This window comes from Cupressus sempervirens, chromosome 10 (genome assembly GCF_028749045.1).
Source record: "Cupressus sempervirens isolate cs-2001-9-10 chromosome 10, ASM2874904v1, whole genome shotgun sequence".
Taxonomy (NCBI): domain Eukaryota; kingdom Viridiplantae; phylum Streptophyta; class Pinopsida; order Cupressales; family Cupressaceae; genus Cupressus; species Cupressus sempervirens.
The window spans coordinates 362,963,239-362,990,150 of record NC_143127.1 but is presented as its reverse complement, the minus strand read 5'-3'; the positions used below and the strand labels follow the sequence as shown (position 1 = coordinate 362,990,150).

Genomic DNA, 26,912 nt, shown 5'->3' with positions numbered 1-26,912 from the left:
ATGAAATAAGACTGGTGAAAATGATTTCATGACTTGAAATGCAACTCAAAATCTGTTGACGTGATCTTATACATAGCTCCACGCGGAACCACTTTCTGAAGCGCAGCCAATAATGTCATTGAGGTATGGTAATGGATATTGAGATATTACCAAAAGGAATAAGGAGAAAATCGTTTGGCTCAGAACAATCGTAGGTGGAGAAGAAAGTGAATGATTACGGTTGTCCTTGGCCATAGGGAGAATAAATTAAGGCCTCCCATGGCTTCTTCGGTTACAAGAAAGGAAGCTCAATCGCGACCAAACACCAATTACGAGAACTTTAAAATTTTCAAATTTTAAATGAGTGATGCCGAAATGGTGGCAAACACTTGTCAATACAAAGTCATAATTAAAACATAAAGATTATGCTTTCTCATGGTTGTGCCATATATATATATATATATATTATGTCATCATGTTGTTGAATTCTACCTATAATTTTACATACATATACATATATCTATGCACGTGTGTAACTTGAGAGTACGTACATGGTTTACTTTAGTGGCGAATCTCACTCATTGGCAAATTTTTTTGGACTTTTGGGGTGGCCACGTTGCTCGCAATTTATGAAAACTGGGTCCCATGCTCAGACCAATCGCCAATAATGATACATAATTTTTTTTTTTGACAATGACGTCGTCAATGGAATCTAGTCTTTCCACATGGTAAATTAAATATTTTCACCCACAATTTCTGAGGCATTACTTAATAGATGGTCACATTCACCAATCTATAGTAAAACTTTAAGATGGGTTATATGTAAAGTACATAGATTTGACAAGTGTCTCTATTCCGGAGACTTTCTAAGGAACTTTTTATCCTTCTAATCTTTGGCCTGAAATAGATTATACTAGGGACAAGTGTCATTATTTTGGAAACCTTCTTTGAAACTTGTTGTACTTTAACTTTTTAGCCTGATATAGGATTTATACCGTTGATTTAGGATCATCTAACTATCATTAAAAAGGGTTATTGTATCATGGATGATACAAATTTATGGCTTCTAGATATTTTTACTTTTGGTCACGATTTTCTAAAATAATTAAAGATTCACCCTGTTCTACAAAATTTTCATACAACGAAAAAAAGCCAATAAAATTAAATTTTTTTCTATTTTGAAAAAAAATTGCCAATACAAATTAATTTTTTGCCCCTAAAATAATGTTGGATTTGCCACGATTTTATACATTTTTTCAAAGGGGGGTTTCTTAAAGTTATCCCTGAGTACGTATAATTCCTTTCTATCATTATATTCCCTCTAGGTACACACGCATATTTCTATATATACATGTAAGTGCAACTCATAGATATTACCAGAATATCATGGTGGCATTATATATATATATATATATATATATATATATATATATATATATATATATATATATATATATATATATATATGTAAAGTTATAATGTTGACAACTTCCACAGTTTCAAAATAAAGGAGAGGTAATAGCTCTTCTTATAATTTTAAATGTTTAATATTTCTCTTGTTATAAAAAAATTGACCAAGTAGCTCATGATTTGTCCAAGATATATTCTGTTGCCTATTCGTTAAATCCTTCATCAAGGTAGTTAAGAGTCCATACCTTACGGTCTGATGAAGGACTAAATTGGTGCTCCATTCCTTGATTCCCATTTAGCAATGCTTCCTCCCTTTGTTTGCTCCTACAACCAAAAATGCATATTCCACAATAATAACATGTTCCTCCATTTAAAATGAAATATCAAGGAAACACAATAACTGATAATTGTCACAACTCCTAACCACCTCTAACATTTATCTTAAAATATAAACATTGAAATGACAATAATCAACTAATAAGTCATTTACACATGAATCAATTTTGGTTAATCAAACTTCCATTTCACAAGACCATGATATCTGAGACTTTCTAACCAACCATTACAATGGCTATAATATTATTTTAAAAGATAAAAAATTTGGGATGTAACATAGAAGGCACACCGATGGTGGTTATAAATGTCATAAAGTGCAACATATGACAATTTTACACATTTTTAATGGTTATGCCAACCCAAAAGTGTCATCAAGATGGTTGAAGTGGCCAAAAAAGTGTGACAAAAGGATATGATACATTTCAAGTGCAATAGGCACTGTTTATGTGGCATTGTCACTCCAAATATGCAACTTGATAGTTTTGATGGCTAAGATGTTCAACAAAGTGAATATGTCACTTAAGTGATAGATACATTGGCATCCAAAAGAAAGGAGTAGATTGGAAAAAAATAACTTGACTGAGGAGAAATTGGAGTTAAGACAATATAAGAGCCCATTTCTGTTAATTTTTGGTGCCTTGTTTCCTTTCTGCAATAGAAAGAATTTGGGTTTTCTTTAAAAGCAGTCATAAAATGAGGGAAGGGGTAAAACAGAGTGTTAACCCACCTGCGTACACCTGTAGAGTCAACTTGCGTGGAAAATGATCTCTGCTAGAAAAAAAATGAACCATTGATGACGATTTTTCTATTTGAAATGGGTGGCCTAGATGCTGCAAAAGATTCTTGATGAAAGATTAAAAAAAAACTATTTCGGAACTCACTATTTCGCAAGAGGGCAGAAAGGACCCCTGTGAAATAGATTAAAAAACAATATAAGAGCCCATTTCTGTTAATTTTTGGTGCCTTGTTTCCTTTCTGCAATAGAAAGAATTTGGGTTTTCTTTAAAAGCAGTCATAAAATGAGGGAAGGGGTAAAACAGAGTGTTAACCCACCTGCGTACACCTGTAGAGTCAACTTGCGTGGAAAATGATCTCTGCTAGAAAAAAAATGAACCATTGATGACGATTTTTCTATTTGAAATGGGTGGCCTAGATGCTGCAAAAGATTCTTGATGAAAGATTAAAAAAAAACCGTTGATGAATAAATCCTTAATATTTGAAGGTTGGCATAGTTTCCATCAAATAGTGGAAATAACTGGCAAAAGGTTTCGCCATTTCACAGATTGCCAAAATAACTTGCGAAATAGTGAAATGGGTTAACACGAAGGTTAAGCCCCCGCCATGTGGCACTGTCGTGGGTCCACCACACCTATTGGTCCAAAGAAGAACACATGAGAAATTTGAGCGGAACTCACTATTTCGCAAAGGGCAGAAAAGTGTATCCTATGAAATAGTGAAATGTGGACAACACAAAACTTAGTCACAAATTTGATGTGTTAACCCATTGTAAATGAACCCAGCCCATTGAAGATCTCTCAAATTGGTTATTTGTGATGGGCTGAATGGGGGCAAAAATAGCCAACCGTTATCATTCAAGTTTTAAAAGTGAGAATTTTGTGTTGCAATGGTGCAAGTTTGGCAAGTGAAGTGAAGTGTATGCTTGGAGTTGTTGCTTGCATCCAACCTCCTTTGTCAAATATCATTGTTAGTATCCGCAAGACAACTCAAAATCAAAAAAGGCAGAAAACAAAATTATTATGTCAAAGAGTTTAACACCACTTGGAACTATGATGATAAAGATTAATTAAGATCCACAATTAATGTGAAGGCCAAAATCCTAATTGCACAATTGAGGACCAACTCTCACCATTTGTGATATGAAAAGGGGTAGATGGAAAACTCCCCAAGAGGGGTGGGAGGAAAGAACATGTAACTTTTGCAACAAAGGTGTGGTTGAAACAGAGTGGCATTTTATCAAAGAGTGCAACTTATGAAGATATTCACAGACAATACGATGACAACTTATAGGTGAACAACATGAATGAACTTTTTGAAGAGGCAAGACTGCACAAAATGATTACTTTCTTAATGCAGATCCACCATAGAAGGGTTAACTTGGAGAATTGCAGCAGACTGATCAAGAGGTCTTCTCTTGGTCTCTTAGACCATTGGTTTCATGGACGTCATTAAAATTCCTTCATTCTTTCAGTATTATTTCCTTCCTCAAATCAATCTACATGTTCATATTTATTCATTAAACTCTGCTTTAATTGTTCAATAACATTGGACTTTACAATCATGTTATCAAATTCATTGTTTTTCCACAATCCATCAATTAATAACGAATCTTTTGGATCCGGTTGTGTTTTTCTTTTTTTCATCAACATTTCGGATCATACTCTATGATCCATCATCAAGATGAAGAAATGCAAGTAGAGAAAATGAATAAGGCAGACCAGAGTGAATAAAAAGACCTAGGAGATGAGAGAGAGAGGTGACTTCAGGCACGGAATTCAAGATAAGAGGATGACCAACCAAGACAGAGTGAGAAATAAAAGAGAAAAGAAGAAGTCTAAGAGGTTGACCAACCAAGATAGAGTGAGTCATATTATTGTTTAGCTACAAAGACAAAAAATGTCATGGTGAAATAAGCATTTTTAGTCTTGTGCTCCTACCTCTGAGATGAAAAGATAGGTCTAAATTGTTTCTGAAGAGCACTGTGTTTACATACAAAGCCCGCAAAAGATAATTTCTACCAGCATTACAAGACTCGAACTCGTTAGATTCAGCAAGTTGATGTTTGACTCGGACACGGAACAGGGGTCCAGACTCGGCACCTAGATTCAGAAAACTGAAAAAACCATGAAACGTAGAGATTTTTAAGGGAAAGAGGACTTCAAGCAACTCTTGTAACTGTGATTTGTGCAGTCTACACAATTTGCACTTGAGTTTGTTTGCTTTAAATTTCAGAAACAGATTAAATCAAAAAGCTTCTCTTGCTAAATTGAAGAGCAGATTTCCTTGCACACCATATTGTTTTGTGATATTTTGCTGTTTACCCAAATTTTTGGAGGAACATGTGAAAAGTGATGAACGGTGATTTTTATAAATTATTTATTTTGAGTATTGTCAGTTGTTACCAATTATTATCAACCCTCTTTCTTACTTTTTAGTCTCCTATCTGATAAAATGAATACATGAAATAATGAAAAAAATAGCAATGCACAAATAAAAAAGTAAAAGTAAATCTTTATTCTCACATGAATTTATTACAGAAAAATCAATTATAAGCATTTATACTTGATGTACTTGACACGTACAAATATCACTGCATTTATATCAGTCCTTCGATTATTGTTTAAGCTTGCACAAATTTGATATGTTGTCAAATTCCTAAAGTTTTCCAAGTAGGGAATTATCCAAAGCTGAATCCAAGCATAGAGTTGCTATTCAATCTTGTAAAGGGGGTGTATGCTTGTAGAGACTATGTAAGGACATTGGATTTGATTAGGAAAAAATAACAATTTAATGGATACTCAAAGTGAGGTGGCACTAGTGAAGAATCACACTTACAATGCATGGTCTGAGCACATGAAATCTATATTAGTGTTTTGTTTGACCATTGTGGAATTTGGGAAGGTGGTATTGAAAACTGCAGCAATCCAGACAATGTAGCACATCTATCAATGAAGCCTGTCATTGTAGAGAAGCATAATTGATGTAGGAATTTAGGAGTTCTGATTTTTTTTGGAAATGGAGCATTAGATATGATTGCCAATCAAGAGATTGATGGCATGTGTTCCAATCACTTACATTTAACAGGCAGTCTCTAATTACTTATGGATTGGATGTTGGTCAAGGATGCTTAGACATTATGTGAAGCACCAATTGACATTTAATTTCTATAGTTTAAATATAGTTATATTAGAGAAAGATAGGTTTTGCACATGCTTTTGAAATTAGTGCCCATGGAAGCACATCTATTTAGCAAACAGTTGGGGTCCTTGAAAACTTTTATGCACAATTGTGTAAAAAATGTGGCTGTATCATTGAGGAGCTGTGGACAAAAGAGGAAGATAACACTGTGTTCAATCTCTTGTGGAATTTTAACTAATGGATGTTCTGAAGATGGTATCAAAACTAGGTCATGACTTAATGGAGGTTTTAAAAGGTCAATCGACTCTCCTCTTAAGCCATACACTGAAGCTTATCTATACTCCCGACTGTATCATTTTAAGAAAAATACAGAAGAATAGAGGTTATAAATGACAAAAGAGAGATAATTTGCTCAAGGTAGAGAAAGATAGATAATTTTCTCAAGGAAGAGAAAGGGAGAGGGATTTACTTGAGGATAGACTATAGCCGATAGAGAGTTTAGAGATGGATCTGCCAGAGTTTGGTCATGCAGATGACGTGCCTAGTGGATAGTCACAGAAGTTCTTTGAGACTGAGAAAGAGCTGAAGATAGAGATATGTCAAGTGGTAGAAGATTAAATCAGTTTTCTAGTTTACTTTTGAACCATGAAACCAATACGTTCATGTACCCTTCTGTAAGCCATAGTTTGCAGGGCATGTGGGATTGTATTAAGATGGTGGAACGGTTTATTATCAGCCCTTTCTAGCATGTAAGGGCAGATTTCTTTTGAATCAATAAAATAGTAATGTTTTGAGGCTTTCACTTGGAATATAATCTGAGCACAAGTGATTTCTAGGCAGGGTAGTCTTTTATTGGACTTGCATGCTTGGATTGCAATACTATCCTGTTTGTAGATGCTGCGAGGTAGATAGCAGTAGCATTATCCATAACTGAAGCACAAGTACATAGTTGCTACTTAAGATTGTAAAGTGGTTTAACTGTGTATGTTTGCCGAAACTGTAGAAAGGACATTGGATTGGATCAATTACCACTTACCAAATATGATTGAATGTGATACTCAAACTGAATTGGAATTGGTGAAATATTCCTTTTCATGTATTATCTAAGTGCAGAAATCTATATTAGCACTTAGTCTAAGAGATAATGCAGTTTGGAGAAGTGTATCAATTAAATTGAACACTCCAGACAATGCAGCATATGCATCAATGAAGTTTGTCATTATAGAGTACAGTTGATGCAGGAACTTAGGTGTTCCAAAATAATTCTTTGAATATGGAGCTTTAAATATCATTTCCAACCATGAGATTTTTTGAATGTTGGTCAATACTGTCCAAGGGGTTTAGCGTAGTTGGTTGAAGCGGTGAGTTCTCATTGTGGAGACCTTGGTTCAAATCCCAAGAGGGACATCTTTGTGGAATTCTAAGTTGTGACTCTTGGTCTTCTATTGGTTGTATTTGTCTCATTGTAAAAAGGTGGATTCTAAGTTGTGACTCTTGGTCTTCCAAATGTTGTTTCTAGTGTGATTGCTCGTAAGGAGCTTGAATAAGCTTGTAATTCTCATGTTGTTGCTTGAATGGGCACAAGATTTGTAAACCATTTCAATATAATGTTGGTCAATACTATACATACATTTAATGTGCAGGCTCTAACTACTAAAAGATTAGATATTGTTTAAGCTTGTGCGAACATTATGGCGATCATTAATCTATGTTTAGTGTGTATGGTTCTAATATAAATTCATTAAAGCAATATAAGTTTGCAAGATGGTTTTGAACCACTTGGATAAGGAAGCACACAATTCTAGAAAATAGTTTAGGGCCTTCAAAAAAATTGTGCAGACATGTATAAAAATGAGGGCTTATACCATAGAGGAGGTGTGGAGAAAAGAGTAAGGTAACAATTTGTTCCAATCCCTTGTGGATTTATGACAATGGATATTCTCAACATAGTACTAGAAATAGGTTATATTGCTTGTTTTGGGTTTTAAAAGATCAACCCACTCTTCTTTTGGGCTACATATGTGCCCACACTTATCTTTATTGACTCAAAAAATATTTTAAGAAAGCTGCAAAAGTTGAGATGTTGAAAACCACATAAGAACAAAAAATCAATAACCCAAAGAACAAATGAAACATTTATGAACAATAACATACATAAATCAATACGCTTTCTTTATTCTCGAACATTATTAGCAAAACGCAAAACACTTATTCAAAAAAAAATGCTCGTCTTCAGGACCAAGTCCATAGGCCTCCAAAAGTGCCAAGTAATTGATTTGCATGAAACCTATATTTAAAGCATACACATAAAATTTAGATAAGTGGTAGATATTACGATGTGATTGGTAAAATATTTGCTTGATATTAACAAAGACTGAGAGGTCAATATATACAAAAGAATAAAATGATGTTTCCTTAGGAAACGATTGTAAAAAATAGAAACATTCTAGTCTAGCTAAAAGAAAGCTAACAGATAACTGCAGACTAACTAATATTAGAAACATTCTAATATTTACAATGGATAACAAATAGATAGCCATTAACTAATAATAAAAGCTTACCTATTATCGTAATACCCTCCCTTAATGGTTAATCTATCCACAACATCGAGCTGTCCTCTAAATTTAACAAACTTATTAGGACCAAGAGGCTTGGTGAGAATGTCTGCAATCTGATCTATGGTAGGAACATACTGTAAGTCTATTATCCCATCTTCAACCAGCTGTCGTATATAGTGACAATGAATATCCACATGCTTGGTTCATTCACGGAAGACTAGATTCCTTGCTAATTTGATAACGCCTTAGTTATCAACAAAGTGGTCAGTCCTGCTAGTGACATTTGCATATCTTTAAGCATTTGACGAAGCTAAACAACTTCACAACTTGCCTTGATTGTCCCTCTATATTCGGCCTCTGTAGAGGAGATAGAAACTGCTTGCTTCTTATTGGTCTATTTGACGGCACCGGATCCCAAACTGAACACATCCATAAGTTGATTTTTTATCATTAACAGAGCCCACCCAATCTGAATCTGTGAACCCACTGAGTGTAGGATCAGAACTTCGAGAGTAAAGAAGTAAAAAATCTGTAGTGCCCTTCACATAACAAAGCACATGCTTTGCTACCATCCAATGATCAGCCTTAGGAGCTGTCATAAAATGTGAGATGTAGGTGACTTCGAAGCTAATATCAGGTCTAGTAGCATAGAGGTAGATGAGGTGACCTACTAGTTGCCTATATGTAGTATCATCAATGGAAGGAGAATCAGACTTGGCTGATAACTTGAGATCTTTCTCCATGGGTGTAATACAAGCTTGCAATCTTGCATACGAAATTTGTCTAATAGAGCCCTGACATATTTGGACAGAGAGATGAATTTACTAGAATATTGTTGCCAAACCTCAACATCGAGGCAATAATGCATAAGCCCAAGGTCAGTCATATCAAAACACTGGCATAAATGTTTGATTCCTTGAATCAAAGATGCCAAACTACTAGTGATGATCAAATCATCCACATAAATAACCAAAAGGATGATGTCACTATCAATAGTCTTGATGTACAAATTTGAGTTTGAAGAACTCCTTTAGAAGCCTTGATCACTGAGGTACTTATCAATTTTCATGTACTCTGCCCTAAGGGCTTGCTTCAAGTGACAAAGAGCTTTCACCAATCTGAGAACTTGATGGTCTTTACCAACAACCTTAAAACCAGGAGGCTGTGTCATGTAGACCTCTTCGTGGGGATCAACATTCAGGAAAACACTCTTGACGTCCATCTGATGGACCTTCCAGCCAAACTGTGCCACCATGGCTAGGAAAAATCTGATTGTGCTCATCTTTGCAGTAGGAGCAAAAGTCTTTTCATAATTAATGCCCTAACGTTGAGAAAATCCCTTTGCAACTAAACGAGCTTTCTACTTATCCAAAGTACCATCAAATTTGTATTTGATCTTGTAAACCCATTTGCAGCCAATGGGTTTCTTCCTTGGATGTCAAATACGCTGGAATTCCTTTAGCCTTGGAATATATTTGAGGTTCAAATACACTGTGATTGTTGGCCATGAGAGAAAAGTTAACAGATTCTGTAGGTTTCCTCTTTTTCCAAGCAGTTCTCCATCAACAAGTTCGTCATCACAAAGATCGACAAGTGTCTTAGCCCACCACTTAGGCCAGAGAGGAGAATGATCAACATTAGTAATCAAGAGATGCTCTATGATCAGGTTCCTCATCTGAAGAATCTGGATCAAACTCAAGTGAAGCTTCTACAAATCTGGGTGATCCTGTAGGAGAAGCTGGAGGTGTCTATATAGGGATCATTGGTATAACTGGAGTTGTAGGAGCTACTAGAGCCCTCCCATTAGGTGGACCTAATGCAAGTCTAACTCCCAAATCATGAGCCTTCATAGGTTGGCTTGTTGGATCGAGAATAGGAGAAACAAGCATGAATGGTCCTCATTGCTCATCAAAGACTACATCACGACTGTGAAGGAGATGAGATGTCTTAGTGTCAATCAAGCAGTAGGCTTTGTGAACACTACTGTATTGGACAAGCATGAGTTTTTGACTCTTGGCATCCAACTTGGTGCGTGATGCATCAAGGATCCAAACAAAAGCAAGGGAGCCAAAAACTTTCAGGTGATTGATTCTGGGCTTGCGATTTGACCAGATCTCTTTTGGAGTCTTACCTTTTACCACCACTGTCGATGACCGGTTCAAAAGATAAATTGCAGTTTTAACTACTTTTGCCCATAACTTATTTGGAATATGACTATATTCGAGCATAGATCGAGCGATCTCGGTGATTATTCTGTTCCGACGTTCAACTACACTATTTTGTTGTGGTGTGTGGGGTGTGGTTAACTGGCGTTTGATGCCATGAGTATCCAAGAAGCTAGAGAATTCATTAGAACAAAATTCCCCCCATTGTCTGACCTAAGAGTAATAATAGATTTCCTAGGCTCTTTTTCAACTAAAGGTTTAAACATCTGAAAGACAAAAAATACATTTGATTTCTTTTTAAAAAAATATACCCACTTTTTTCTACTGAAATCATCAACAAACAACAGAAAATACATGAACCCAAGAACAAGCTGAAGTACCTAAGAAGTTCACCATGAATCACCACTTGTGAAAGGTGTGCGATGTTGCTTTGTAGCTTGGCATGCATCACAAACTCCAAGCTACTAAGTTTGAATCTCTGGCAAACCAAGGACAAACTCCTCCTGAGCAAGCTAAGAGATATATTACACATTTAAGTGCCCATACAGCTGATGCCAAAGTGTGCTAATAGAAGACCGCCAAGCAATCATAACTAGGTCTCGAGAATCACCAAAATTAGTAAGTCAAAAAAGACCATGATACTCAAGACCCACTACAACAATAGACCGAGTCGCCCTATCAGTGATGGTACACTGAAGGTGACATCCAACTGTGGAGAATGTCCCAACAACTGACTAACCGAGAGTAGATTTAGTTCCATCCCTGGAATATAGTACACATCAAGGAAAATGAGATTCCTCCTAGCAGACTGAATTTGAATGTTGCCTTTGCTGACAACCATGCACTTTTCTCTACCACCAAAAATAACAGAATTTGAATAAGGCTGGTAGTTAGTGAACCAGTCTCTGTGATGGGTGAAATGACGAGAGACACCTGAATCAATGTACCAGGAAGACAACTTTACATGATCTGTTGGTCTTTTAGCCATGAAGGCGTAAAAGGCAGATTTTGTCTGTTTAGTGTGCTCTGCATTGTTCGCTTTGGGCTGTGAACCTGATTTCTTGGATTGGGCAGCTAAGCATTTTCGACATTCAACCTTCATGTGACCAAACTATTGAATGTTCTTCTTCTAGGAGCCTTTTAAAGCTGGAGTAGAGGACTTCTGTTGAGATTTGCCTTTATCTTTCTGAAAGGATTTAGCAACAAAGGTTTTCATGGAGGTGGAGCTAAAACTGCTACCCAACTGTTGTTTCCACCTATCTTGCTGAAGTAGAAATGTGCAGAGATCTGTGAACTTCATATCAACACTAGAAGATGTGATGTTGAGAGTCTCGATAAAATGGTCGTAGGACTTGGGTAAACTCTGGAGAATGATAACCATAATGTCCTCTTCCTCCATCTTGTGACTGATGGCAAGCAACTGATCATAGATTTCCTGAATCCTATTCAGGTGAGCTTGGGGCGATGTTTGGTCATCCATGATAATAGAAAACAGTGTTCTTCAAAAAGAAAGCTCTGCTTTTGTTAGAAGTCTCATGAAGATTCTTGAGATGTGCCCATATCTCGGCAGCTGTCTTGTCGGATGGAATCTGAGAGAGTTGATCATCGGCTACAGATAATTTGAGAAGCATTGCTGCCTCCCGATTATTCAGATCCCATATATCCTAATCAGTACCAAGGGCAGTTGGATGCTGTGAAACACCTAGAACAATCTGATCAATATTTTGATATTCAAAAATTGCTATTATCCACTTCTTCCAAGTGCCATAATTTTGACCATTGAATTATGAATTGCCCTTGAGCAAAATATTAGTCAGAGCCATAGCACGTTTTTCAATGAAAAGTGTAAAAATTTGTGAAGGCACGTACTTTGAGGCAAAAAATGAAAGACCTAAATTTTTTGAAAGGGTACCTAGAAGAGAGCTCGAAAAAATCAAAAAGAATATGTTGGTTTCTTGATCTGTTGACTCGATAATCGAGGCACAAAAATTGAGGCACCCAACAAATCTAATGACAACCCAATTGAGCTCTCGAAAAATCCAATAAGAATTTGTGATTAGAAAAAATTTCGAGCCCAAAAATTAGGGTTTCAAACAGAAACGTCCTGGGCTAAGAAAAGCTTGAAATCAATGGCAAATCTGCAAACAAAACACAGTTTATGGGTGCCAATCTGTTATTGAGGGTTTTAAGAAACCCTTGGCATGGCTCCTAGCCCTAGATGTGCAGTACAAATGGACCAAAATGGCCAAAAAAAAATCATGTTTTTAAAAAAATGGCCTGAAAAAAACGTGAATATCGATGGTCAATATTCTTAGACAAACCTTAGTTCAAAGCAAATATTTCAAAAAAATAGGGTCTGATAATTTCAGAAAAGAAATTATGATTTTCAATTTTTTTTAAAGAAGTGGCTTATATTATATTAAAATGTAATTGGTAAAATACTTGTTTGATATTAACAGAGACCGATACGTCAATATATACAAAAGAATAAAATGATGTTTCCTTAAGAAACGATCGTAAAGAGTAGAAACATTCTATTCTAGCTAAAAGAAAGTTAACAGATAACTATAGACTTACTAATATTAGAAACATTCTAATATTTACAAGACATTACAAATAGATAACTATTAACTAATAATAGAAGCTTATCTATTATTGTAATATTAGAGACGTATCTTAGCACTAAATCTATGTCACAGCTAAGGATTCAGCTTGAATGTACAATTGATATACATCTAAGAATGAATTATCTTTGAAAGGAGGCCTCCTATTTACCTTTATCATATTATATTCTATGAACACATCAAACTTTTCCATAAGCCCCTGGAAACTTTTACTAGGATTGGTATTTCTACTAGGTGGGTAGATATCTCATGCAAAGCTTCATAATTGTGTTGACACAGAGAGACTGTTTGCAGGGAATCTGTTCATTGGTTGCACAAAGAAACATAAAAAACATGGTGTCACTGCATTGAAAATAAATAAGATCATGATTCTAGGAAGCTAACAAGCTACATCAAATTTAGGTTCTACCATGATTCCCATGTTGATGTTATAGCATCAGGAGTTGCCTTTCCCTCCTAAATGTGAAATAAATAAATATCTTTGTAACATGAAGGCAATGGAGGGACAAGACAACAAAGGGTCCTCTCTTTGTAACATGGGGCATGGCAATGAGGGTTATCCAAATAGTCACTTGACTCGACATTGTCCACAAATGTGGCAGCAACATTCTCCATGATCCTTGGTTCAACAATGGGACTGGTTTTCATTGACGGAAATGCATAGGCTTGGACTTCATGCACTGCCATTTGTTCATTTTCTGGAGGATTGCGATGGAATCACGAGCACTTAGTGATCATACTATGGCGTCTAGCACCTTGGTCAAATGGAGTCTTATGTCTCTTCATTTTGGTGGATTTGAATTGTTTGATCACTTTTTTTTCCACTGTGCAGTCAACAAATAGTATTAAACACATTATGAGACAACTTAGCACAAAGGGTTTACTGCTTCGCACTGGTAAATCTTGCTGCTTTCGATGGATTATCTGGCTCAAACCAGATCTTGAAGGTGTTTGTTTCTATTTACCATCTTAAATGTTTTGTTTTTTTGAAATCACACTGATTCAAACGCTTACTTTTACATGGTTTTGGATCTGCTAACTGTAACTTTGCATCTTGAATTCTTTGAGTCAATTGTCTCTCCTTGTGCTTGGGCACAACTTTTGGACTCCTCACATTACTTTGCTTCATCACCACTCGTGGGAGCTTGGGAATCACAGAATGTGAACTCAAATCTTCTGGAGGAAAGTAGCGATTTGAATGTGATTGTGAGGCTGGGACAATATGTGCAGCAATTTCAGTGCAGCTTTAATCATTTCCAAGTATGATTGAGTGGAGCTGTTATGAGTCGAGCAGGACATTTATTCTTTTTGGGGTTGGGCATTTTGGTTAGTGCAAAAACCAGTTTTAAGAGGGATATGTGATGTTGTGTAAGGAATTCCGAGTCTAGCAGGAAATATAGTATGGAGGGATGATGAAGCCATTTCATCGAAAGAATATGGTGGATGTTCTTGCTATGGATTTTGTCTTTTCACTTCTCTCTAAGTCTCCTTACATGAGTATAGTCCTTGGGATACATACATCATGCAAACTATTGAACTTTTAAGAAAAAGGGAAAGAATATTACTATTTTGATCAGTTGCAAGCTTAGTTACCAATTCGGGATACGAATCCGATTCGGACACGTGAATCGGATCCGTGGATTCGTGATTTTTTTTTTCCCGATTAGGATTCGTGAATATATATATATATATATATTTCTGATCTTGCCCAAGCCCCAACTAGTAACAAATATATATATATATATATATTTGTTTCTCTCATTTATTAGTATATATAATGCATAAAAAGGTCATTTTAGCACTAGAAAGCAAAAAAATATATTTAAAAAAGTCATATTAAATAACTTAGACTCACTTAAACCTGTCAATCCTTGAGGATTCACACTGGATCCTTAAGGATTCGTGCCTAGATTCGTGCAGATCCGGGCAGGATCCTTGTTTTACACAGTGGATTCGTCAGGATTCGTGGGCCATGAATCCGGACGAATCCACTGTGTAAAACAAGGATCCTGCGCGGATCTGCACGAATCCAGGCACGAATCTGGATCCGGATCGGACCCGAATCCGGATCCGGCCTCTAGGGCACGAATCCGGTAACTAAGGTTGCAAGTTTATATTCATTGATACATTTACTGTGGAAAAATATAATGGTACTGTGTAATTTTGGTTTGGGTGACTAAGCAGATCTACATTTATCTCGTGTGGTAGGATTGGTTGTGAATGTGTTGAATGGATTGGATTTCTATGAACTCTTTTCTTTGCTCGTGTGGAGTCATTGAGATTTCTTGTGCATCATCTAAGACTCGTGTGGACTGCTTACTGTTTGTCATAGAGACAAAACTCTTTCTTTAGCAGAACTGAGGTCGGTTTGCATGATGAAGCCACATGCGAGAGTTTGTTGTGCATTTCATGGACTATGCCCTTTATGACTCCCAGAAGGTGCCCCTACTGATCACAAATGCCCATTTTGATGTCCTTTGTGCTAGAATTGTGAAGTACTATTCGGTGACAAATTTCATGGAGACTACATGGGAAGCACCCTGAGGAATAGGAGGCTCCTCAGGATATGGACATATCTCCCAATGATACCTCTAACATTCAGAGGGAATCTGATGTATCATTCAATTTTATTGTTCCTGTTTATGTACCTAGAGATTTTGCTTGGTGTTGCCCGTGTTGAGAGGGAGTCTCAACATTAGTGATCCTTTACTTACTAAAATGTATATTTCTTTGAGATGGAGAAATATGAGGTGAAAGCCCTTGAGAGATGTTGCATTTCCCGTCATGGGAGTAGCCATGGTGGACATCATCTTGACTCCATAACATTATCATGTTGAGAGACTTCGTGATGAACTCTTTTCCACAAATGGATGTAGTCATTGTGGGTGTCATGTTGAGTGACTCCATGACATTTTCACGTTAAGTGATTCTGTGATAAACTCTTTTCCACAATTGGATGTAGCCATTGTAGGTGTCATATTGAGAGGCTCTATGACATGGATATTTGGAAAGATACCTCCCTAGCTAAGAGGGAGAGTTGATGTTATAGTGTTATTGTTTCCTCCTAAATTTGAAATAAATAAATATCTTTGTAACGTGAAGGCAATGAAGGGTCTTCACCTTGCAACGTCGAGATGTTTATATATTCTTCCAAGAACACACAGCTAGATATCTTTTGTTTATTTATTTGTCTGCATATTGATAGGTGCTATTATCATCACTTCATTTTTAGCCTTGTGTTTGGGCAAATTCTAAATCAGTCTTCTGCACATTCATTAAATATATAAGTGATATATTGGTGGCTGGGTTATTCTCCCTCAAGTTGGAGGGTTTTCCCAGGACAATTCATTGTGCCCATTATTGTATCTGTTGTGTCTTATTGTGCATTGTTTTGTTTTGCTGCGTATCTTCATTTCTGATATGAAAAATCAACATTCTGACAACTTGGCTGTTTACCACTGGAAAAAGCAGGCCGCTTCTTTCTGCTTTGTTCCATTTTTCATCTCTGATTTCTGGAACTTCATGTCCATATCATCTGATATCCTGAATCTTGTCACTTCCAGCAATCTCAGAGACAAAATATTCTTTTCAAATTGTGTTGGTATGATCACTATCTTTCGGAGCATTAATCATTGGTGACAACTGTAGTCTGATGATTTCAATTTTGTCAATTAGTTGTCATATTGGTTTTTCTTTAAAACTCAAAAATGTAAAATAGCTGTTTGCAATAGTGTTTGGTAAAGCTTATGCATACTATGCAGCAATTTATCATGCTATTAAGCATCTTAACCATAGTGACAAAAATCTCCAAATTGAAAGGATACGGAATAATTTCAAATTTCCGTACTAGACATAAATCAATAGATTTTGAGAGACCCGCTGAACATTGATGTACTATTTCTTACTTCAATTGATTATAAAATCCTGCATTAAGTTATACACAGTTCGAAATATTTGTTTGGAAACTAATCCGTGTCATTTTTTCTCCTACTTTTATCTCACTTCGCGTTTCCTTGAATCTTATTTTTAAGAATGCATATGAGTATTATCTTAATCATGCTTAAAAAATTTAATAATCATCATTTCTTATACAAGAACTACATTAGAGATCTTGCAATCGCCAGATCTTTTCATTTGAAACTGACATTGTTTTCATAAATACTTATCTGCTGTAAAAGTATGAATTTTGGAAACTGCAAACCCTGTTATCCTTGATGAAAGTTGGACAGGTCTTGCAAGCTTACATAACATAGCCATATCATCTTTAGAATACATATCTTTTGTTATGGAAAGAGTTCAACCATATGACATAGATCATTTCCTTTATAATAAGAATAAGCTGAGGAAAATTACAATTATTTGTTGATTTCATCCTTTTCTTCCTTTTTGGGAAACTGGACTAGGCAGATCCCAGTCCCACAATATGTTTTTCCAGCAAATTAAAACTAACTAGTTTGGTGCTTTATTCAGGCATCAGTGGCAGGTTCGAGAAACCCAGAAAATGATTCTCCAAGTCAAATGACAAGCTGGATGCTAGCCCCAGTTTTCTCTCAACCACAAGGATGGAACTTTGTTGGTAACTCCGAAGACTCTTTTGTACAAGGGAAAGGAATTTTCCCCTTTCTGACAGACATCAAGATATCGGGTACAACGCAAGACATGGATAAGAAAAATGTAAATAAAGAAGCACAGAATTGTGAAGAGAATGGAAGCACACAGGAGAACTTAATAAGACATCCAACAGAATCATTCCAAACTATTTTAGCATCCAATCCTTATGGAGGTCCAAATCAGCTCACTCCTGTAGTTTTCCCTACAGGATATCCAGTTGGAGCAGCTATCCCTGCAATTGGCATGCAATGGAGTGTTGAAGGTCACGCTGCCCTTGCAGCTCAGGGATTTGTATTCCCAGCAGTTAATAAAACCAGTGAAATGGGGCCTCTACCAAATCCACTCTCAGCTGCATGGTGTCCCCAGGGAGCATATTTCCAATTATATCCATATCAGCAACAAGTTTTACATAGCAACAAACTTTCAGCACCATGTCACAGTGCTGATCAGTCGTTAATGCAGCGGGATGGACACATGGAAAGTTACACTCCTGGAAAGCCTATACCGCAAGCAGAAAACGCTACCTCCTTGCAAGCTAAAACAAAAGGCTGCCACGAGGAAAGTTCCAGTGTTAATGGTCCTGAAGGGTTTCCTAGACCTCAACATTCTAGCATTACATCAGCCAACCCAACTTTTGATAAAACAGTTGGATGTACATTGGATTCAAGAGATATCCAGAAATACAATCACTCAGAAAGAAGAATCTCGATGACAGGGAATCAGCTGTCAGGAGAGCCTTCGAAGCCTTTCAATACATCGGAGAAACAGCAAATTAATGCTAGAATATCAAGATGTAGTGACCATAGTCTAGATACACAGGAAATAGAAGGGCAGCAAGAAGAAATTAGCAAAGATTGTAAATCTGAGCTTCGTGCTACTGAAGCAGTTTCTACGGAACAAACATTGAGCAGAATATTGAGCAGTGAAAGTAAAAGCAAAGATGAAAATGGGTCCAAGTCAAGTTCATCTGGTAAAGGAAATTATCCTCTGTTAGAAAAGAGAGATACTTCCCAGTGTGAATGTTCCGCTGGGCAAGCAGTATCTCAAGACTCAAAGGAGATGCAAAAAATTGCGATCGCCCCTGAGAAAAACTTACAAACTAGGTTTAAGATACAAGGGACGCAGACAGAACTCTCTGGATCATTGAATTTAGAGTCGTCAATGTCAATAGATGCCAGCCACAAGATGCATTCGCTTTCAACTGAGAAGAGTGAAATGTGTGCATCAAGAATGGGATCACAGAAAGAAACTAATAAGATAGATGACCTTGATTCCTCTGGCCATGGAAGCAACAATCTAGGAACCCATGTGGGGAAACAATGTGGAGTGGAAGATGTACGACAGCTTGATCCCATAGACACATACACAAGTATTTGCTCAGAAAGTAAGTTGAGAGAAAGGGTTGAGGATCGGCAACAGATAGAAACAAATGGGATCCACAATAGAACCGGAACTGGACAGATAGAAGAACCGGAAGGTGCTCTGGCTGATGATAAAGAACAGTTCAACAAAGTTTATTCCCAGCCTTTGATCAATAACAGTCACGTAAAGATCCAACGTAGTCCAAGAAGTGAGCTCGATGATGTCAAGAAAGAGGAATCTCCATTAGGTGAAAAGGCTATGGAGGATATTCAGACCGACAGCTTGAAACACCGAGATCGAATGGAACGTCTGATTGATACCCAACTCAGTACACAACTTTCATGTACCAATCAAATGCTAGCTCTACAAAGTGATCATCCCATAAAAGAAAAGATGCCATCCGAAGACAGATCCCCTGAGGCAACTGAGACACCTAAGGAATGCAATAAATTACAGGAGAGCAAAGGAGTCCCTGAAGTAGAAGAGGAGGCACGTGAAAATCTTGCAGCTAATATACTTCTGAGCCTTGTTAAGGACATGTCTGAAAGAAGCAGCTCTGTCACAAAGGAAAGTGCCACCCATCAGCAAGGACAGGTTGCTTGTGGCGGGCCTTCTTCAAGTCATTCTAGTAGAGACAGCACGTGCCATAGAAGTGAGAGAAAGAACTCCACTAGACGGAGTAAGCCCAAAACACAGGAGGCAGGTGTGGAGGGGGGCGCAGTTGGATGGACCAAATCTATCCGTGGAAAGCGGCGCAGGACACAGCGTCCACGCACTTAGCTTCTTGTGTTGATAAATGCTGGTATACTTGTGGGTTCGTGCTACAAACGAGCAGTGTATGTATATTGAGATCTTGCTTCAGTTTTTTAACAGTATGAAGCATTCGCTTATTTATTTTTGGGAGCGAGGATAAATTAAAGAATGTATCAGAGTAAAATAGAATGTCTATGCCTAGGCCGCCTCCATGAAAGAAGTGTTGCCCAAATTAAGATCAATGAAATCTAAATTTGTTCCTATTTATATACTACAGTCCAATACCCGTATTCCCTTCGACCGTAGTGAAATCATTATACTATGCATGAGTTACATAGTTGTATTTCTATCTGTGCTCTCGTCAAATTAGTGAAAGCATATATTTTGCCATTGAAATTTTATCGGCGGCTTTCACAAAGCATTTTCAGAGTTGCAATTCGCAGAGCTTTTTCACTGTTAGTTCTATTTTTGTTAAATGGGAATGCAGGAGAGTGAAAATAATTTGGATTAATAGAGATTTGTGCAAGACAATTAATAATTAATAATTTTGGTATACAGGCAGTGGCTGATGATTTGATCTGCATGAATTGTATCAGTAGATGCAACGCGAAGTTTGCCTGATCATAAGTTATATAATCATCTTTTGCTTCTGCCTATATAAATGGCAAAACGCTTCTGCATAACAATGTAGAGAAAATGTACCAATTATCGTTCGGCGGAAATAATTGTCATAGTGAGCCTCTTAAGAATCGTTAGCTTAATTAATCTTACATGTATCACATGTATTACGCAATACTTAGAAATGATTATTTTTACCTTTTTATGCATAACTACCTGGTCAAAACCTTAGTCTCAAGCAGTTAAATCTGATATATAATCTAGTTAACGGTTACTAGTGCCTTTCCACGTGGAAATAGTAATTTTGCATATTTGTTTTATTCTTGTGCTTTTGTCACCGGAATACAATTCAAAATTTGATGGCGATTCACCATAATTAAAATAAAGTATATTCAAAATTCTAATGCAGATCAAATTTGGCGAAGGAACAATAATAAACCACCTTAATCAAGGTCAAAATTTGAAGAGTTTGTGATGGGTATATAGTGTATAGGTTCAAAATTGCTTATTTTCATATGATATAGTCCTTTCAAAAATGAAACGTATTAATGACACACACACACACATATGTATGTATGTATGTATGTATGTAGATCTATCTCCACACACACACACACACATGATGTTTTGTTGAGCTTAAGTCAATGAATGAAAGCATATTTAAACATAAATTCATGTTCTCATGCACCTATTTAGGAGTAATTTCTACTTAGGTAGTTGATGTAGGAGTATCCTAGGTGTAGGAGAATCTTGTATGACCGAAAAATATGTCATTTTTGTTTCTTAAATAAGGGTTGTCTCAGTGGAGAGTTGTTGTTTGTGGAGGCTTGTTATATAATAAGTGGGTCATACGAGCTCGAAGTGTCCTAATTTTAGAAGTAGAGGTTCACCTTGGATATATATTAGCTTATGAAGTGGGGTTCATTGTCATGTCACGAGTATTCATGAAGTTACTCTGGACTTTTGGTGTGAAATTTAGGTACAAAAACTTCAAGCTTGTTTTGGAAGGCCGTAGAGGCTCTAGATGGGCTTTGAAACTCGATCAACTAGAGGTTGAGTGAGTTAGGCTTTGTAGATCATAAGCTACGGATTTTGGAATGGGGTCATAGTAGCCAATCAGCTCAACGGTTTGCAAGTTATTGTCTTCCAAAGTGGGGCCATCCAAGAATTTCAAAATAAAATTTATAATTGCTTTGAGCCAATTCTATATGTAATTTTAGGGTTGGTCAGATTCAAGGGTTAGGGTTTGATGTCTAGAGCTTTCCCGAGTGGTGTAAATTTTATGGGAAGATTCATGGAATGGGCTTCCTTATCTAGATAGCTTCAACTTTCCTGCTAATATCAAAGCTATACTAACTAGCTTATGGGGACCGAAAGTGAATGATTATATAGAAATAATAAACAAAGCACAATATGAAGGATGGAAATGGAAATCGTTAGATGTGACTAATTTGTCAATTCAGGAAAAATATTTTTTTGAACAGTTTCTCAAACAAAGACAAGTCAACCATAAAGAGAGGAGGGATAGATTAATTTGGGGTGCTTTAAAGAATGGGATATATAGTGTTAAAAGGGGATATGAAATGATTTTAAACTCGCATTAGAGGGAAAAGATAGATATACCCCTCAATCTATGTTCGGACTTTGTGTGCCTCCCTAAGGAAGATACCTTTTTGTGGTCAACATTGCAAAAGATAATTCTCACAACAGATAGATTCACTAAGACGGGTTTTGAGGGGCCATTGAGATGTTTGCTATGCGAAAATGATTTTGAATCGATTGAGCACCTATTGTTTCAATGTCCCTTTGCTATGTTGATTGGGGTTATGCCAAAAATTTAATTGGCAAACAACATTCCCCTATAATCTGTGGAATTTCCTAAAAAGCTAGCCCAAACATGGATATTCTAAGGTTTACAATAACTTATGGAGAAATTCTCCTTCCATTCTCCTATGGGCAATAGGGAAGGAAAAAAAACAAAAGAATCTTTACTAATGAAAAAATGGATATCAACTCCTTCCTTAGTAAAGTGGAAGCTAGTACAATAGAAGTTGAAAACAATAATCTCAAGTGTAGAGCTGTAAAACTAGTGCTTAAAGGAATACAATGAATAACCAAAGCATTCAAAACAATAGATTTAACTAACATATATGATTGGACGAAAGAGAATTAAAATACCAAAGTAGCCTAAGAATGTGCAAACCTCTTAAACCAAGCAAACTCCCTTTTGATGCGTAGATGTGTCCAAAAGATATGATGTGTGCTCAAATGTTGCTCAAGCTCCAATGGGGGATAGGCTCAAAGTGTATGTGTGGATGGATTTTGCCATTATAATGGTATTTTGATAGTTCTTAGGCTCTCAAAATAGCATGATAACTTTAGCTTGGAAGTGGATGATCAATTGTGAAATGAAATGGTTTTATTTACAGGCCAAGGGTGAGAGGATGGAGGGACAAGATGCAAAGAAGGGGAATTGGTTAAGGAGGGCTAGGATGCAAGGAGAAGAGAGCACATGGATTGTGCTTCTTCAAAGCTCTAACTTTGTGACAAGTGTTGTAAGGGGATTAGATAGGGAAGAGGGTCAAGATAGGTGGCCAGAGGGAGTTATGAGGGAGGATAAGGGAGGATGAGTGTGGAAAATAGGTGTAAAAGGCTTTAAAGAGCCTTCAAGTCATGTAAGAGTCTTTAAGGCTCTTGGATAAGAATGTAAGAGGGATAGGATAGAACTTTGACTTTGGTTTGGTTTAAGACTTTCTTAACCCTTGGTTAAAGTTGTGCACATGCTTAGGAAAGGGATTAGGCTTAGCTTAGGAGGGCATTAGGGTGCAAGTGGGCTAGCATTTATGAGGTAGGTTAATTAATTGGTTAAGCGAGGTTAGCATGGGTCAATGGGTTGGATTTAGCTAATGGTAGGGATTTGGGTATAGTCAGGGGTTGGGAATTGATTTGAAATTATTTATTAGATCAAGGGGGATTTTTTGGATTAAATTAAATAGTTTTATGCATTTATTTAATTTAATATGAGAATAGGGATTTAATTGATAATTAGACTTTGAATTTGTCATTTGATTTTATCAATTTGGCTATAATTGATTAATTGAATTAATTAACTAGGGGATGACAATAGATTAATTAAATATTAAATACTTAATTAATGATGCCTTAGGAGATGACTAAATAGGATTACTTAAGTGATGTAATTAGATTTAGGTGTCTACATTTTGCCCCTCTTTGAGATAGTGTTGGAACAATACTATTGCAAAGAAGTTTGAAGATAGACAACATGAAGAAAACTTTGAAAGCAACATGGTTTCCCCAGTCTTGAATAGAAGAGGAGAGAATGGATTGCGTGATGCCCCCTCAAGAAGGTGGCGGGGAGAGAAGGCGAGGCCCGATAGCTTCTTGAAAGGCACAAGAATCTAGAGCGAGTAGGAGGACTGAGAGTGGCTAAGGGAGGGGGTTTAAGGAAACTCATACTCTCACTATGGGAGAATGATACAAAGGAAAACCTTGTGCGCAAGGATAACCAATGGTTAAGAACATTAGTTACAAGGGGAGGGGGGAGAGTGATTGGTTGTTCTAAATGGAACCCATAGAAGTGATTTGGAAGATGGTAGGGTTGGGGAGGTTATGATTCTAGGATTATGATTGGTGATGACTAAGATTATGATTGATGTAGGAGCTATGATTATGATTGATGCAGGAGCTATGATTATGATTGATACAAGATTGGATACTATGGGATTGATGTAGGAGATATGATTATCATATGGATAAAACTGTTGGATGATGATTGTAGGACTGATTGGATGGGATGCTCAGATAGGATGGGATGCTTGGATAGGATGGGAGGCTTTGATAGGATATGAGGCTTGGAGAGGATGGGAGTGTGAAGTAATCCATTAAAGCTTGAGTGTGGGGATGTCCCAAAGGGGAGCACCACCATGTAGTTGAACACTTATTTTGATATAGGAATATTGGGGATATGCCAAGGTTAATAAGAACATCAAGGCCTTTGTACCAATATTACATAGGACTGACTTGAAACAAACACTTAAGGATTGCCCCAGCATCACACATGAATCCTAGAGGAATCAGAGTGGAAACGATACCAGATAACCCACAAGTAAATGATATTTCCCAAGTGCATCATTTAAATGCAAGTGATCACATGTTTGGACTATGCAAGGGTCATATCCGACTAACTCACAAGCAGAAAAGAAGATGAAAAAGACCTGATCAAAACCTTGCTCTCGAATTGCCCCATTTGTAGCACACCATGATATAAAAGATCATGGTGACCTTAAGGAGGGAATAACCTAAATCGCTTGGAAGAGATACTTTAAGAACCAAACTTGAAATCTTGAGCGAAAGAAAATGTAAATCCATGAAAAAGTAACCTTTTGCCAAAGAGATCAGGATAATTGGATACTGACAGGCCAATGTTAAGGATGAGGAAGGATGCATCCTATAAGGACCTAGCGACAATATGTTTTGGGATGAGGACAAAATTGGCAACTGATAACGTTCTACAAACAACTAGCTTATTGATGTGAGGTTTCACTGTAGGAGTTTGAAAATGTACAAGCGATGACTATACAATAGGTAGATGACGTTGGGATTTATGATAGAATATGATAGCGGGTGTGCATATGATGGGGAAAAGCTTAGGATATGAAGATAGTATTGATGCATTACATTTAGTGTTACATGGGTATGATACACAAAGGTTGTTATTGTGACAAAGGTATGGTACATAAAATACTGCTATTGTTACAAGGATATGATATATAGAATACTGTTGTTGTTACAAGGATATGATACATAGAGTACTGTTGTTGTTACAAGGATATGATACATAGACATGATACAAAGGATAAAATAGACCTAATATAATACACCTGGTAGGATACAAGAGTGGGACAAAGATGCGAATCATGGTAGAATAGATGACCTATAAAGGCTTTCCAAACCAAAGGATGTTGAAAAGAAATGTCGGGATGTGGTGGAGTATGAAGATGAAACTCTTGGAACACCTTGGAAAATGGGAAGATGGGCGGTGAGGTGTGAAGAGGTGATGGGGGAGATGTAGGTCATTGATAGATAATGAAAAGGCTAAGTACACCTGGCGCCTAATTGCTAGGTTTGCACCAAGGGACCTATCCAAGGTGCTTGAATTGCCAGTTTTCACCATTGGACGCTTATTTCTCTTTACTATTTTTTTCTGTTTTCTGTTTTCTCTTCTCTTCCACTTTCTGCCCCTTAAGGGAGCAAGATACACTAAGGAATTTTTAGGCATAGAATTTCTTGATGTGAATGACGTTGGTGGGATCATTCAAGACTTACCTTCAAGTATGGATAGTTGATAGGCCCCTAAACCAAAAGAGGTTGTGACCACATAAGGATCAAGCCACGTGGGCTCGAACTTGCCTTTCTTTTCTCGGTCAGCTTGGACCTTCATGTTTTCTTTAAGGACCATGTCTCCTTCTTGAAATTGGCGCGGATGGACCCGACTATTGAAGTTGTGCTTGAGGCGATTCTGGTAGACCATGAGGTGGTCATAAGCCTGTTGCCTTTTTCCATCAAGTAAATCTAGCTGGGTAAGTCTAGCCACTCTGTAATCCTCATCTGATATCTGGCCCTGCAAAGAAATGCATAGGGATAGGAGTTAAAATTCAATAGGTAATACTGCTTCAACACCATAGACCAGGGAATATGGGGTTGTGCTTGTGGATGTACGGAATGAGGTGCGGTAGGCCCATAGGGCGGGGTTCATTTGTAAATGCCAATCGTAGCCAGAATCATTGACAACTTTCTTTAGGATTTTGAGTAGGTTTTTATTAGTTGCCTCCACCTAACTATTACCTTGTGGGAAGTATGGGCTAGCAAAACGGTGATGTATATGAAGGGAAGTGCACAATTCCTCCATATTGAGATTTTCAAAATTACCTCCATGGTCAGTGAAAATGGTAGCCAGGATGCTGAAGCGACATATGATATGATAGAGAATAAACTTGGATACTTGAACTCCTATGGCAGTGACAAGGGGAAGTGCTTCTACCCATTTAGTGAAATAATCGGTGGCGGTGATTATCCATTTGTGTCCTTCTGAAGAGAGAGGTGCTATAACACCAACAAGGTCAAACCCCCAACATGCAAACAACCATGGTAGCACAATAGGTTGGAGATCTTGAGCTGGGGCTCGGATTAGATTACCATGCTGTTGACAGGGTAGACACCTTTTTACAAAGTTGCATGCATCATGCTCTAGAGTGGGCCAGTAATATCCTGCCCGTAGGATTTTCTTAGCTAGAACTATTTTCACCACGAAGTTTGGCATGTACCTCTTTGAGAGTCATCGCAACCTCGTTTTGGTCTAAACATCGAGAGAGAGTATAATGATAGCCACGACGATATAGGGGTTGAGCTATAATATTATATCGGGAAGCTCTGCAAATCAGGTTTTGGCATTGGGTTCACGTGAGATGGGGAGATATGATACCATTTTGTAGGTAAGCATGAATTTCGTGGTACCATAGGGATTGGGGACCAACCAAGACACAAACCCATGTCGATTCATCATTCTCGTATGTAGGCTCGTGTAGCTGCTCAACTAAGAA

The 26,912-nt window shown here is 37.2% G+C and overlaps 1 protein-coding gene across 4 annotated transcripts in view; it reads left to right on the top strand.

The window, feature by feature from the left end:
* LOC149534158 (uncharacterized) overlaps positions 1-20,103 on the top strand; it is a 41,338-nt gene extending 21,235 nt beyond the window's left edge. For all 4 annotated transcript variants that reach the window (XM_089803090.1, XM_089803091.1, XM_089803092.1 and 1 more), the window contains one exon: positions 17,419-20,103. In XM_089803090.1, coding sequence (XP_089659216.1) covers positions 17,419-19,701 — 2,283 coding nt within the window. In that variant the 3' untranslated portion in view covers positions 19,702-20,103. The remainder of the gene's footprint in view (positions 1-17,418) is intronic.
* The last annotated feature ends 6,809 nt before the right edge of the window (positions 20,104-26,912 follow it).